Here is a 16,402-nt window from a genome sequence, read left to right as displayed (position 1 = left end):
ATACGCAACTCTAAGGAAAATACAGATGATGGGAATGGAGTGCAACAGCAGATACCTCATAAGCTATATTTAGATGTCTCTAGAGACTTGGGATTCCCCATATGGGATCTCCTGTGGAACCTACATTTTTCATTCAAAGAGCTGAGCAGCAGTTATAATCCATCTTTACAGAAAAGCTAGAAGACACACCCCAACTTCATACTGATTAAAGTTTTCGATTCAGCACTCAGCAGACCTGTTTTCCTTTCTTTGGTTTTTGCCCTGTGTTAGAAGGCTCTGTGCTCCCATGTTTGTCAGGAGTCACACTGAGAAGCTGCATGGGACAAGAGCAGTTTATGTCTCTTGCTGAAAGTGGGCCACTATCCTGTGAAGAACACAGCTGAGCCTGCCTGCACCTGATGCTGAGGCACACTGGGGACAGATAATCCCTTTCAGAGCTATTTTTATGTACTATCTATAGGATGTAGGATGAAGTCAGATTACATCCTGTTTCCAGGGAATAGGTACAGTTAGATGCCTTCTTGAATTTTCCACAGATGATCCTAGATCATCTGCATCCAGAGTGAATGCATTTGCTTTTCTGAATGTTAAAGAGAGGGGAAAAAAAAAAAAAAAAAAGTCTTAAAGAAAGAGCATTTTTTCCTTCCTTGGTTGCATTAAATATTGTCTATCATTGTGTTTTGCAAGGTGACTGACTCACCTGCTGTACTACCAGAGTACTATAAGGGGAATTGCTTTTTTAGCCTGTTCCTGGAAAAGGCATATTTCTGTATTTTCAAAGCTTATTTCCATCCAGGTTTTGCAGTGAAACTATATGTGCTGAATTTCATTTCTAGAAAATAGAAAGCCTAAGTATTCAGAAATGCTTAATTAAGTAGTGTGTAATGCTAGTGATGTAGGTAACAATGTAAGACAAAAGGCAGAAAATGTACTTAGGAAGAGAATCTATATTTAAATCCTTTTTCTTTTTCACAGCCACTTAGAAATTAAATTTTGAGTATTAATTCTCTAGCTGATTGTAAAGGAAGTGTTTGTGCAAGTGTGAAATAAATTACAAGGTAAATTGTAGGGTAAAGTATGCATATTTCTTTCCAGACAGAAAAATTTCCAGAAGGTATCTCCATTCTTCAGAAGTTTTTGATACTATATCTTGAAATAGAAAGGTTAATGACAAGAGTATATGAAGAAAAAAAGAGACTTCAGTGCTTCCATTTAAAAAGCACATGGTATCCATTTCATTTGGGAGTGCTCTGCTCTGCAGGTACATGGACAGCCTGAACAGTTCACTTCCAACCTCACTGCAGCCCAGGAGGTAGTGCAGAAATGGCTCTTTCTTTGGAAGAGAAATATCTGTCATCTGCTCTCTAATCTTATCCAGTGCACACTGGTGTTGCACAAAATACATCTGCAGCTCTGTTGGTTTCATGTTGGAGAGAGGGATGCTCAAGTGGCAGCATGGTCTATCACAGCAACTTTCTGGAAGAAACAGAAGAGCCAGGGGATGAAAGGGGCAGGGTTATGCTTCTGAGTAATGTGCTGTAACCTATAATGACTACTTAATACATCTTCCCTTGCCTCTGTGCCTCATATAGCAAGATATCCAAGACTCGTAGAAGGCAGGAGTCAGAATAAGAATGGTTTCATAGCCTTATGGATTCATATGCATACCTACGATCTGCATTTGTCTTTGTTTAAATCTTATAATAACCATGGGTAGCATAATGCTTACATGAAAACAGCAATATGCTTACTAAAAACAGAAGGCTGCTAGAGGGTGTCATGAGATTGCAATAGCAAGCTGTCAGCATGGCTTGCTGAGCTCAGATATTTATCAATGAGTATATGAATGAATGAACAATACGTGACTGATGTTTGACATCTTATCAATAATGCTCCGTACAAGAGAACTTATGCAGTGACTTCAGATGTGTGCAGTAGATATTATGGCATAATAATACAGAAGCTTATTCCTTAGAGTCCAATTTGGCTTACTCTGAAGTTTCTTCTTGTTTTCTTACTACTACAAAACTTTTAGTAAAGTAATATACTTCTCTTTCCAGTGTTCTGTTTCCTGTGGGAAAGGTTTGAAGCATCGTGATGTGCATTGTTTTAATAGCTTCCAGGCTAAAATAGAGGATGAAAACTGCAGACATTTAAAAAAACCACGGACATACAAAATCTGTAGAGCCGGAAGATGTCCTGCCTGGAAAGCCAGCGGATGGAAAGAAGTATGTAAAATTGCCATAATTTTGTTCTTCTCTTCTATAATGGTACTTGGCAAGATCGTATTCCTAACATAGTTGCTTCAGTGAAAGGGAGTGTCAGCAAGATTAAATCTAGAAATTAAAAGTTCATTGTTTTTCCTTTCTGTCTTTCTTTCTGTCTTTTACAATTTACAAGAAATAGATCAGCAATAGTGCTCCAGATTTTGGTTATGTGATTCATTTGGTTATGTGATTCATTTTAGTTTCACTCTCCTGTATTAAGCCATCAGTGAAAAATTTCAGAATTACAATAGAAATTCCTGCTTCAGAAAAACAAACAAACAAACAAACAAAAAAAAAAAACCAACCAAATAAAAAAAAAAAAGAACTGATAAATAATTGGTACTAGCAGATACACAGAGAGTTTGAACTGCTGGCTGTCAAGAGAAAGAGGTGCAATAAAGATCAGGCTGCTCCCCAAAATGGGCTACAAGCAGAGATTTTACAAAGGGGAAGAATGTTCTCCAGAGTTAACTCATAAAACATGGTTTTATGTTTGTGGTTAAATAGGTATTTTATTCTCTTTTTGAGAAACTGAACTAATTCACATGTCCTGATGAAACTGATGCATCTAAGTTTAAGCACCTGGAGAAGAGAAACTGCTAGGCTTTAACACTCCAACTGAAAACCAAGAATAAAAAACCCATTAACTTTGAAGAATTGGGTCTGTGCTAATAACCCAAGCATTAAAGACCATACCCCGAGTACCTCCCCTATGAGGACAGGCTGAGAGAGCTGCGGCTCTTCAGCTTGGAGAAGTGAAGGCACTGGGGGGACCTTATAGAGGCCTTCCAGAACCTGAAGGGGGTACTTCAGGAAAGCTGGGAAGTGGCTTTTTATAAGGGCAGGTAGTGACAGAAGGAGGAGAAAAGGCTTTAAACTGGAAAAGGGTAGATTGAGACTAGGTATTAGAAAGATATTATTTATTGTGAGGGTGGTGAGGTTGTCCAGAGAAGTTGTCCAGACTCTCTCTCAAGAAGCACTCAAGGCCAGGCTGGATGGGACTCTGAGCAACCTGTTCTAGTGAAAGGTGTCCCTGCCTACAGCAAGGAGGTTGGTGATCTTAGAGGTCCCTTCCAACTCCCAACATCAAACCATTCTATGAGTCTACCTGAGTGGCGAGTGTAAAAGTAGTATTACAGAAAGAGATACACTCTGGTGTTATCTAGCCTTAATGATTCCATGATTCTCTGAATCATTAAAAAGACCCGGACTGACCTTTTAGAAGATAATATGGAGCCTTTAGTTATTGCAGGTTGTAAGCTCAGTTCCAAAATAGTGGTGGTAAAAGGCAGGGTGCTATTTATTACTGATCTCAATTTGGACACATTTCATTGGCCACTCCTTCCAGAAGGAGTCCAGCAGAGGGCCACAAAGATGATAAAAGGCCTGGAGCAGCCTGGGCAAAAGAAGACTGAGGGGAAATCTGATTAATGTTTGTAAATATCTAAAGGAAAGTGGGAGGCAAATGGATGAGAGCAGGCTCTTCTTAGTGATGCGTAGTGGTAGGACAAGGACCATGGCCTAAAACTTGAACTCAGGATGTTCCACACAAACGTGGAAGAACTTCTTTATGGTGATGGAGCACAGGAACAGGCTGCCCAGACAGGTTGTGGAGTCTCCTTCCATAGAGACAAACAAGATCCATCTGGACGCCTACTTGTGTGACCTATTGTTGGGAACTTGCTTTAGCAGGCTGTTGGACTTGATGATTTCTTGAGATCCTTTCTAACGCCTGCAATTCTGTTATTTTGTGATTTGATAGATTGGTTTCTCCTTCATGATTATGTTGAGTCATTGGGTGGCTTCTGGGGCCTTGTTGTGCTTCTGACTGGGGTAAAATGGAAAGTTTATTACAGCATATCCTGGCATTGTAATAAGCTAACTTTGATGAAGAAGAAGGAAAAGAGATGCAGGGTAGGTAGGATTTGAATCCTTTAAGTTCATCATGATTTGAAATACTTAGTGCTACTTCAAAAGGCTGCACCATTTGCAAGATATTTCTACATTGAAATACTGAAGTTCTTTCTTTTCTATTTTAATGTTTGCATTTTTAAAAAACAGGCAAGATTGTCATTCTTTAGTTTAATAATGGAATGAGGTAAGTTCTAAACTTTCAGTTGTTTGATCTCGCAAAATCTTTAACTCCTCCTTTGCATGTGCATACACTGATTTTATTCCTACTATGAAGTAAGATAAGGAGACAGCAATCTAGGCAAGGTGGATGCATTTTTTTTTCCATATATCTTACAGGATATATCTGATATCTTTTATTTTAATTCAAATGTACATTTTCACAATAAATTTATTCAGATAATACAGCAGAGTCAGTGAAGTGCAAGAATGCTGAATAATGGAGATGTACCCCATTCTGTTGACCGTTTCATTTCACAATTACACGATCATTTTTAGTGTTCTGTATCCTGTGGTGTGGGGATTCAGCAGAGGGACATCTACTGTCAGGTGAAGGGCCTGGGTAAAGTGAGTGAAGCAATGTGCAACCACGATGCACGGCCCGCTGACCACAGGCCCTGTTGGCTGCCTGCCTGCACGCGGTACCACTGGCTGGCAGATGGATGGGAGAATGTAAGTAACACTTTCAATTTCAATCTATATTTGATGCAAAGAGTTTTCTTATTTTTTTTCACTTTTGGATACCTTCCTAGTAGCCATTACATTGCAGAATAGCAGTTGAATGTTCTTTTACCAGAAAAATATATTTTTGGTGTGTGAGAGTGGATTTTCCTTTCCTATCAAATACTTCCATATTCCAGCTGGGTATTCACTGCTCTCCACAACAAATGCACCATGCTCCACTACATCATCTCACTACTTCATAACTTCTTCCACATTTTTATTGCTGTTTGCTTGAAATTCCTGTGCTCAATTCCTTTCTCATCAGATTCATGTATAACCCCGCATATCTTGCATTAATACTACCTATTCAAGTACTTATCCATCTGTGTTCCCCTCCTGTATTCCCCCCTTGAGTACTATGTACTCAAATTTGGAATATTTTGCCCAGCTGTCTCTGCTCTGAGGGCTCATGTGTCATTTCCTTACTCCACTGGTCACAGTATATCAGAAAAGTTTCCAGATCTATATGTACGATGCTCACAGCTGGGAAGCTTGCTGTTATCAATAACCAACATTCTCATATCAAATAAGCATTTTCATAGTAAAAATAAGAATCCTTACCGAAATAATATATAAAGTGCTCTTCTGCCTGTTCTCATTGCCTAATGATTGGATTATCCCTAGTATGCCTAATATTCTGGGCTGTTCCATGCCATTAAAAGATAAGGTATTCCTGTAGCTACACCAGCCAATTGGATTCACACTCCACCCCCTGACACAAGTCCATACACGTGCGCCTTCTGAATGGAGTTTTTAAAGGCTTTTTTAAAGGCTTAATGGACATATGCACCACTGCTGAAGTACATTTGCATGTAGATCTTCTGATCTTCTGATTGGGCTCTTGTTTACATTCCTGATTCTCTCTGACTTTCTACCATACTGTTTGTGGCCTCGCCATTCCACGAAAGTAGGGAATCAGTCTGGTTGCAAGATTAGGGGGTTGCATGACTTGGGTGTTAGCACCTTACTTCTGCCTAATGCAATATAATTTTTGTCATGTTTTATTTCTGAAAAAGCCCTGCCAATTGAAGGAGTGACGAGAGGCTGTTCCCTGATGTACTAACACTGTTGCTTTTCCATGTCAGTAACATATCACTGATTGTTTTACCCTTCAATTCTTGTTCACATGGAGAGAATAGAAGGATAAATAAAGCTTTCCATCATAAAGATTGTTTACTTGGCTCTCAGCTTGTTCAGGGCTTTTTCATCATGTGAGGTTTGTAAGCCCACATGTACATTTTGCAGCTTCTTTCAACAGCGTACTTACCTCAGTGAAATTTGCAAAGCTGTCCCTTGGGCCTCGATGCTTTCTCATCAAGAGGACACCAACGTGGGGAGAGCACTTTGTAGCTGGAAGGCAGGTTGACATCAGGGTGGCACAGACAAGATGGAAGAACAGAATGACAACAGCTTTATGAATTTCAACAAAACAAAAGTGGAACATAGTCTAGGGAATGAAGACCCCCTAAGGAGGAGCAGCCCAGAGCCTGGTGACAGCTGCCAGTAGGCCAGTTGTGTTCCTGGAGCAGTGATGGCCAGCAGCCTTCCAGGCTGTATCAACAGGGATACTGCCAGGAGACCAAACAAAGTGATCATCTCCTGTTTCTCAGCACTTGTTAGATCTTGTCTAGCTTCTCTACCCAGTTCTGGTGACCCAGTGTAAGACACTGAGAAATGGGAGCACATTCAGCAAAAATCCTGCAGGCTGACGGGGGCTGAGCACCTGCTGCTGAGCAGAGGCTGAAGGGACCAGGTGGTAGTTCGTGGGAAATGTGGCAGGAGCCTTCTAATATCTGCAAAGAAGTTGCCAAGATGAAGCCAGGCTTCACAGTGCTATGGGGTACATAGATGCAACAGGAGGAAGGTGAAGCCAGAGGTTCACTGGATGTTGTGAAGAACGTTTTCTCAGTGAAGACAACTGAAGTTGTGGAATGGACCACCTAAAGAAGATCTTGCAGTCTCTTCAAGGTTTTCAAGGAAATTTGATAATGTTGGAGGTTATATCTAGCAGAGCTGCTCTACCTTACAGCTTTTCTGTACTTCAGGTTGCCACTTTGACTCAATAATGTTAGAATTTGAACAATAGCTTTGACCTATATATCAAACCTTGGCAAGTCTCCTAATTGATTGTAACTTGGTCCAAATTTCTGTTAAATTATGTTCAGGTCTCTGACTAGAATCAACAGGCAGTAAGTAAACAGTGGTATTGGTTATTGCATCTGCTGAGACTGGAGTTTGTGTATTTGAGCCTGCCTTTTTCATCACAACAGGTTTGTTTCAGCGTCCAGAGCAGTTTTGTTTTCTTTTGCTTTATCAGTGTAATATTGTGTACATGCTTCTAGGGATTCCTTATGTTTTGTTTTCAAGACCAAGCTATTCATTTCATATTTCACTGAAATCCTATTTTGACTTTTCATACAGAAGAGCTTTTTCACTTACCCTATCATTTAGCCTGACATATTTATTTTCTGCTCCATTTCACCCACCAGTTACAGTGTCATGTCATGAAGTGCTATTGTGGTTTTTTTTCAGCTGATTGGAAGTATCTGAACACTAAGAACAAAGGGATTTTGATTCAGTACATAATTCAGTCCAACAATGATAACAGATTTCATATAGGTTGTTGCTGTGTGGGCCTTAATGATGTGTGACAATTGGCAAATAGCCTTACTCTGTAAATAACTTGTTTAGGTACACAAACTGTGATTGTTTTTCTCGTGCTCAGTGCTTGACGTCATATAGAAGAAAGGAAATACACCAGAAGGTTAAGTGTGTGGATGAAAACCAGATCCAAGTGGATGAAAGCTTCTGCAATCCTGCCACAAAACCTCCATCCATCAAAAACTGCAGGAGAGCTCCCTCCAAATATGTTGTGCTCACAGGAGAACTGTCACAGGTGAACTAATGATTTTGCTTACATCTCTGTTGTGTAACTTTACACTGAATGGTATCATACTGTTGTAAAACGTTCAGAGAGAGAAAAAAAAAAAAAAAAAAAAGCATATTTTCATCGGAATTAGAGTGCCCCACAGGGCTCCTCTGCTGACTCTCAGGGAAATGTCCTTATGGGACAATCTCACTGAAGCAAACAGAAATCTTTTCCTTGATTTAAATGAAATGTGGGCTCAGTCTCTTGTTTTCCTTGCACTACTGACATGTGTATGTGTATGTGCACATTGCAGCTGAAAGGGAACTGCTCTGTGAGCTCTGACAAGAGCTGCATACAATGTGTCCTATCTCCTTGCGTGCACTATTGCAGCAGACCTCAACTTCTGCACACTGTTTAACCAATATGGCATGCATCAGGTTATATGATTTTGCCAGAACAAGGGTTGGAAATGACTTATCTGTGTTTGCAATGCTGTGAGAAGGTTCAGCTCCACAGGAATAACATCAATACTTGGGATTCTGTTCTAGTGTTCAGCCAGCTGCGGGTTGGATTACCAACAGAGGATCACATACTGTGTTGGAATCCATTCTGTTCAAAACAAGCACGCCTACGGCCTTCGAAGTGTGGCGTATCGCGAATGCCCAGTGACACCTTCCCCATACATTTATTACTGTAATATCAAAGGATGCTCACAAGCAGCTACCTGGAGAGTGGGGAAGTGGACCAAGGTGAGTACAGATGTGCAAGCTGATTTTTGCTACCTGCCTCAAAAACAAATGGCTGCCGAGGCATTCACTGAAATACTTCTGTCAATTATTAACTGCCTTCTAAACTAACTGCTGATTGCTCTCCTTGTCTAGTGCTCAGTGTCTTGTGGAGCAGGGGTAAAGGAGAGAACAGTGGAGTGTATGACTGAAAATGGCTTATCCAGTGACTTGTGCCTGCCACATTTAAAACCAGATACCAGGAGGATCTGCCATGCAGAGGAATGTACGTGACAGCTGTACTTGTTAGATGAACTTCATGTTTTCCGAGCCGATTTATACAAAAACAATGAACATATTTAGAGCATAATTATGGGAAACTAAGTACTAAAAATGCATTCTATCTATGAAATATTAATATGATTTAATCATTCATTTTGAAGGTGAAATTATTACCACCTGCAAAGATATCCAGATTAGAAAAGGGATGAGAAAAGACGGTGAATACCTACTCAACATTAAAGGAAGGATGATAAAAGTATGCTTAATATTTGAGTTTTTATGAACACAATTTTATTAAGTAATACTTTTCTCATGAAGATTTTGCTAAAGGTCTATATTTGCTCTTGCAGATCTATTGTTCAGACATGCACTTAGACAATCCCAAAGAATATTTGACGTTGGTAAAAGGAGAAGCAGACAATTTCTCTGAAGTGTATGGACTCAGGTAAGAAAAAAAAAAAAAAAGGTGGTTTTGTAAATTCATTAAGTGCATTTATTTCTTCCAAAATAAATCAGTAAAATGATACTTACCTGTGGTAAGAACAGATTAATATAATTTATTTTCCTCGATTTTCTGTTTTGAATATCTAGACTTACAAACACACCTGCAGAAATGTGGATATTTCCAAGCTGGACTTGAGATAGTTGCAATAAATGATCATGTTTTGTTTTTTTTTTTTCTATCTTGAGTTCAGAAATGGCTTCAATCCACACTGATATTTCAGTTGAGCTGAGCTAATTGCTGAATTTCATGTTCAGTAATTGTTTAATATTCTGTAGGTGGCATAATGCAATACAATTATTTTTCACTACAGTATTCTGTTACGGAAAAATGTCAAATGGAAAACTAAATCTTTGCTATTCTCTAGGTTACAGAATCCATATGAATGTCCTTTCAATGGAAGCAGGAGGCAAGACTGTGCCTGTCGAAATGATTACCTTGCAGCTGGCTTCACGGTTTTTAGTAAAATAAGATTTGATGTCGCCTCCATGCAAATTAAAAGTAAGCAGTTTTAGCCAGTGTGAGCCTTCTGTTGATATTGTGCATGGCTGTGATTAGAGAATTATCGCTTCAATTCACTGTGGATCTAGTAATGCCATTCCTGACAAACAAAATATGTGTTTTCTTTATGACTTCAGTGGAAATATCAAAGAAGAAAAAAAAACACACACAAGAAACAGAGAAACAATTCCTATGTTAGTCTGTCCCAAGTAGTCAAATGACCTGAGTTTTGCATTTGCTTATTTAATTTACATATGAATTAGATTCAGTTTCAAAGATTTTGTTTCCATTATTCCATTTCCCCTAATTCATTGGCATATTTTTCTTGAGAAGGTTGGGAACAATGCCATGTTGTTCAGAGTCCCTTTCAGACCAAAGGGAGTGGAAATCTTGCAACACTTTCAAGCCCCTGCCTGAAGATGGCAAACTGGGCCACAGCCAGCTCATATGGAGCTACGTCCAGCTGCATATCCTCCTATCTTCACTGTGTCTCAAAGAGCAAACTGGGCTTGTAGATTTGATTCATGTGGCATAAGCTGGAATGGACAATGTAAAACATTGTTTATTAAAAAAAAAAAAAAAGTCTTTTTCACACTGTTTTCACCTGAGATTCTAATATTCTAATGCAGTACTTTTGGTGTTGAGTAATTTTCTGTTTTCTAGCCACAGATTTTCTTTTTGCTCAGACTATACTTGGGAGAGCAGTTCCGTTTGCTACAGCTGGAGATTGCTACAGTGCTGCCAGATGTCCTCAGGTATTTATGATTTCTCTCCCCTTGAAAAAAGAAAAAAAGTTTTACTGATTTAGTGCTGCAAGGTTCTAAATTTCTGAAATTCGTTCTGCCTGGTGTGTGTGTGACATTAATAAGTGCTTTTTCTTACTCCTTCCTCTGTTCCATCATCTGCTTTTTTGTTTCTACCACAAACTGTATGCCTTTGAGAACTACCAGAGGAAATCAACCTTGTTTAGCTGCTGAAATCAATGTCAGTGTTTTAGTTTGGAATGGCTGAGGCTTCTTAAGTGAATGTCTTTGTGTCCCAGCTTTCTGTTTGTTGGTTCATGCCATGGAGCAGTGTTGGGACGCATGAACTGGATGCCCTCTGGATGAAACTGAATCAAATGATGAGTTCCAGAAGGGCCATATGTGCTCCAACTGCTGATGAGAACTCAGTCTATGGGACTAGATGACAGTTAGTCCAGTGTAAAATCTGATTTGTCTACTGTATATGGACATGAGGTTCTTGACTTTTTCACTTCACAGTTTTGCTCATACTGCAGTCTACTCCTTGCTAATGCAGTTATAGCCCTGGCATAATCTAGTCAACCAATGCTGTCTTTGGAGTCTATTGGAAGAAATGGGATTCCCTAGAAAATGGTTCATAGACTCTTACCACATTAGAAACCTTAGGATATCCTAAGGTGTCTGATAATGACCTCAAGATCATCTTCTGGAAGTGCATATTTATTTTCACTTATTATAAAGGAAGATAAAACCAATAAGCTCAAAACTTGCATGGAAGCGAATATTTGTTGTCTATCTAACCTGGATGCCTAAGCTTAAGACAGGCTGTGTGGGAGGATGCATTCAAGGGCAGATAGAGACCTACAACTTAGGTACAAATGAAGTGCTTAAGTTAGGCAAACTTAACCTTTGGCAAGAAAACTATTGGAGTTCTTTACAGTATTGAATACCTTCAACATTCAGACTCTGGGCTCAGTGCAGTACATATCTACTTGTGATCAGTAACTTTTGTCAGGAAGTCATTCTGCTGATGTGTTTTTGCACTGATGTATTTTCATTTGTGAATTAGCATTGAAACTAACCCCTGTGTTAAACCCCTGCAGACAAAAAGTGTCCATTCATTCATTCATTCATTTATTTTTACAAAACATAACCCTATGAACGTATTTACGTTGGGCCTGTTAACTGTGGGAAACATTCCACACCATTTGTATGAATTTCCTCCAGATGCTTTTATTCATTCATGGAAATGTCCTTTTTCAGCCTTCAAAGAACTATCTACCCAATCGATACTTGCTTATGTTAGTGCATCCTGAGCGTAGGAGTGCTATCAACATATCAAACCTGTGTAGAAATGCACTTGAAACAAATCTGCCATAACGAACAACGTAAGACTGAATTTTTGGAATGGAATTTCAATGACTTTCAAGAATAAAGACTGAATGATGTATTTTTACACATATAAAACATATTAAACATACACAGATGTTTTGTATATGTATGTATACATATATATATATATATCACTGGCAATATTAAAAATAAAATATGAAGGCTGAAATACATAATGGAGATTTTATCTTTGCTAAACATTTGATATTGGGATTTAAGCAATTTTTATAGTCTGAAATCAGAAATTCAGGCCTTTGAGAATTGTATGCGGGTGGCTGGAAATTTTCAGATTAGAGTTCTGCCTAAACCAGCACTTAGGCTCTTTGTGGAGGTAGCACTTAGTTTTCCACACATTGCTCTTCTGTGTAGATATAATTTAATCATTTTCTATTCCCAGGTTTGTTTACTAGCTTTTAAATTATTTTTCTTGTTCTCATATGAACCATCTGTGTTATGAAGATAGTTTTCAGAGTATTTATTTGCATAAGCAAAGACTTCGGAATCAATAAAATATTTGGAATGGTTTGTATAGCAAAGCATCCTATTTAGCAACAAATGTATTTGTTTTATCCTCTGTTTATGTTCATGTTCAGTTATGTTATTAAGTATACAGAGAAAGAAATGGGAGACGATATAATAATGATGCTTGGGCAGTTTGCATGCAAAGGTTTGAGACCTGGATGGCTAAGAAGTGATTTATCTCCAATTTCCAGACAACATCAGGACCTGACCGTGTTGTCTCCTAAAAGTTCAGGCACTTAGAAATGTCTTTCAAGAAAATCAGCCTCAGTCTTGCATATTGCATGTACATAATTTTTGTAAATTTAATTTAAATGTAGCAAGGAGGCTAAAATAATTTGAATTAACTGATCATTGAATCATAGAATCGTAGAACATCTTGGGTTGAAAAGGACCATAATGATCATCTAGTTTCAAACCCCCTACTAGTGCAGGGTCAAACCACCAGATTGGGCTGCCCAGAGCCACATCCAGCCTGGCCTTGAATGCCTCCAGGGATGGGGCATCCACAGCCTCCTTGGGCAACCTGTTCCAGTGCGTCACCACCCTCTGTGTGAAAAACTTCCTCCTAATATCTAACTTAAATTTCCCCTGTCTCAGTTTAAAACCATTCCCCTTTTCCTATCACTGTCCACCCTTATAAACAGTACCCCCTCCTGTTTATATGCTGTCTTCCAAGAATTGGGAGGCTGCAATGAGATCTCCCTGGAGTCTTCTCTTCTCCAAGGTAAACAAGCCCAGTTCCCTCAACCCTTCTTCATAGAAGAGGTGCTCCAGCCTAATCAACTGATGTCAGTTCTGCGCTCAGACTTTGCAAACAGGTGCTACTTACTACAGAATAACTGGTTCATGTGCTTTTGTGTTGTGAGAGTCAAAAGATAGGAAATAACGGGATGTAACTAACCCAGGAGAGCTATGCATCTTTGAGTACTTAATGTCCAGATATAACCTAAGCTATATATATGAGTGTTTTAGTATTTTGAACTCTATTTATCAGTTCTGTACTTTACCTTTTGTTTTTGTTTTGTTAGGGCCAGTTCAGCATTAATTTGGCTGGTACAGGTCTGAGATTATCCAGTACTGTTAGGTGGATGGCTCAGGGCAACTATGCAACCGCTGACATACACAAATCCCATGTAAGTCAATACTGTTTTATTTACCTGCTGTTGTAAAATATTATGCCTCTGGATGTGCTGATGATGACTCTTTAGTGCAAAGCTATTTATTAATAAAATACAGTGCTCAAGGCCACTGATCTATCTAAATGTTCTTACAAGTGCAGTATGAGGCCTGATAAACTAAAAGATATCACATGTTTAATCACACTTCTTGGAATCTAATACAGATTGCACTGCCTACCTAGCCTTCTCTTACTGGTTTTAAAAGCCTATTGTCACATTGATTGGGTTCATTGAAAATTTGGAGGTACCTAATATTGCCTTATACAAAATACCATTTTATTGAAGATACATACTGCAGGAGTTGCTTCCAACTTGTCTCATAGTGGAAACCAAAAGACCAACTGAAGAGGAGAAGTAAACAAGCAGAGTTAAGAAAAATACTGCATACCAAGTTAGATTGGAAGGTATACAACAATAATGATAAAGGATTTCTCTGCCTGTTCTGTTAATTAAATGCTATCATCTCTAGATTTAGTAATTGTAGGTTTGATCTGTAAAATGTCTATTGTGTGCAAACCTCAAGAAGCATTTCATACAACTGAGATTTCAGCAGCTTCTCTTGATTGACTGTTGTCTCTGTCTAATTTCTAGGATGGTACCAAAATATATGGAAGATGTGGAGGGTTTTGTGGGAAGTGTATTCCTAACACAATTACTGGTCTCCAGCTTCAAATAAAGTGAGAACTCTGATGTGGTAAGAACATCAAAGCAGGAACATCTGTCATTTAGGTGCAAATTGTAGGTGCTGTGTATATACATATTTTTTAATTCTTTCATCTCTGTAATACTCATTACTGTAATGCTCACTGCTGAGAATTCCTTCCTGTTTTCTTTGGTGTTTATTCAGGGAGGTACTGCCTGTTTATGGGCTAACAAGTGTGTAAATCACAACCTTCAGGTTTTAATGGGGAGACCTCCGTTCTTTGTAAAGTAGAAACGTCAGCAAGTAAATTGCACTCATGTTGCTAACATGCATAACACCTTAAACTGTGCCATAACTGCATTCTTTACTTACAGTTAGCCAGTGCAATTCTTTCTGCAATATTCAGTACTTTCTGCACTGATTTTCTTGATTGGCTCTACTAAAATTTGGGAAGGAAAGGAAATGATCGCTACACAGAGAAAACAGCTGGTAATGTCAAATACGTGCAACTTTGTGTATTCTGTTAAGAATGTCAGTAATTTTCAGCAGGAAAGTACATAACCAGTGTTCTTTCTCCTGAGATAGTTTCTATAGATCTGTGTGTTTCTCTGTCAGTAAAAACATTTTTCCTTGTCCCTCTCATTAAATCCTTCGTGGTGCTCAAATACTAGCAGTAATGCTGAAAAGTGTGGTTTGACCTTTGTAGTCTCCCTAGCACATGCTAAACATTTAATGCATAGTACTTCTGTGGTTACAGGAAGAGAAAATAAGAAGTATTGCTTGGAGATCTGATTTTAATCCCTGCCTCTCAACCAAATATACTGTAAAAGCAGTTTATTTGTTGACCATATCATCTTCTGTGTGATTGTCTGAACATGCATTTACTTAAACCCTTTCCACATACACCTTATTGCAGTGGTATATTAGTAATGACTAGTGTGTCTCCCTTTTATATTCCAATTCAATCAGTAACCTTAGTGAAAACTTTGGGCAGCATCATACTCACAGTGTGGCTAGTGTCTGTCTTTGACTCAGTTTGATTTCTGAATGGTTGTAAATGCAGCTCTAACATCTGCTAATTACAATTATTTCTTCCAGAAAAGTAACTGTGTGATAGAGGGGAAGGATTTGTTGTTTTGCATTACCTTACAGTCCAGAACTGTAGAATTATGTGCTAACAAAGATAATATGTTTCAGGGGAAATACTCAGGTATTCCAAGCAGAATTTTCTCCATGTCTAGTATCTTATATGATGTAATGGATAACTATACATACTTCTGACAACGTGCATTCTGTAAACCAAATACTTGTTTTGTATGCTGGTAAATTTGGTAGATCAAATGGCAACTATATCAGATTTTTACCCACAAAGAGCTAACCATAAATTAGTAATATGTATTAACTGAAAACAATACTGTACCACATAAGTGTAAGCAGCTACATTTTAGATAACACACGTAGGTAATTATTTTTTTATCTCTGCATCAGAAATGTATTTTTGCACTATGTGCCTTGTATTAATTGTAAAAGTTATTAAGAATTTAAAACATTATTTTCCTAGAAATGTTTATGTTTATAATTAAAGTCTTGTAATTTATAAAGTATTTATATAATAAATATGCTTGTGTGAATGGTACTTGTATACTTCTTCTTTTTAATCGAATCCTTAGCACAAAATGTTGCAAAACTATGTTGACTTGTTTGTGCACAGAATAATCACAGAATCACAGAATCACCCGGGTTGGAAGGGACCTCAAGGATCATGTAGTTCCAACCCCCCTGCCTAGCAGGGCCACCAAACACACACATTCAGATCAGGTTGCCCAGGACCCTGTCCAACCTGGCCTTAAACACATCCAAGGACGGGGCATCCACAACCTCCCTGGGCAGCCCGTTCCAGGGCCTAACCACTCTCCTTGTATAGAACTTCCCCCTAACATCCAACCTAAATCTTCCCTCCTTCAACTTGGATCCATTTCCCCTAGTCCTGCTGTTGTCAGCCCTTTTGAAGAGTTTACTCCCCTCGTGGGTGTAGGTTCCCTTCAGGTATTGATAGGCTGCAATGAGGGTATTGATAGGCTGCAATGAGGAATAATTATGATACTAATACCTCCTTGCCATGATAGATACAGGTACTGGAATAA

The 16,402-nt window shown here is 38.7% G+C and overlaps 1 protein-coding gene across 1 annotated transcript in view; it reads left to right on the top strand.

Annotated features, from left to right (window-relative positions):
• Window positions 1-15,672, top strand: part of ADAMTS20 (ADAM metallopeptidase with thrombospondin type 1 motif 20) — an 84,483-nt gene extending 68,811 nt beyond the window's left edge. Inside the window, exons 29-39 of the mRNA XM_042815831.1 lie at window positions 2,061-2,228; window positions 4,677-4,850; window positions 7,627-7,797; window positions 8,319-8,519; window positions 8,652-8,781; window positions 8,939-9,033; window positions 9,128-9,222; window positions 9,647-9,780; window positions 10,444-10,535; window positions 13,466-13,570; window positions 14,207-15,672. Of these exons, the coding sequence (XP_042671765.1) occupies window positions 2,061-2,228; window positions 4,677-4,850; window positions 7,627-7,797; window positions 8,319-8,519; window positions 8,652-8,781; window positions 8,939-9,033; window positions 9,128-9,222; window positions 9,647-9,780; window positions 10,444-10,535; window positions 13,466-13,570; window positions 14,207-14,296 (1,455 nt within the window). The 3' untranslated portion in view covers window positions 14,297-15,672. The remainder of the gene's footprint in view (window positions 1-2,060; window positions 2,229-4,676; window positions 4,851-7,626; window positions 7,798-8,318; window positions 8,520-8,651; window positions 8,782-8,938; window positions 9,034-9,127; window positions 9,223-9,646; window positions 9,781-10,443; window positions 10,536-13,465; window positions 13,571-14,206) is intronic.
• The last annotated feature ends 730 nt before the right edge of the window (window positions 15,673-16,402 follow it).

Source organism: Centrocercus urophasianus, unplaced genomic scaffold (assembly GCF_019232065.1).
Source record: "Centrocercus urophasianus isolate 14NV4802_14NV808 unplaced genomic scaffold, USGS_Curo_1.0 seq_15, whole genome shotgun sequence".
NCBI classification, from domain to species: Eukaryota; Metazoa; Chordata; class Aves; order Galliformes; family Phasianidae; genus Centrocercus; species Centrocercus urophasianus.
The sequence above is the reverse complement of the archived record's forward strand: the minus strand, read 5'-3'. Positions and strand labels throughout refer to the sequence as shown.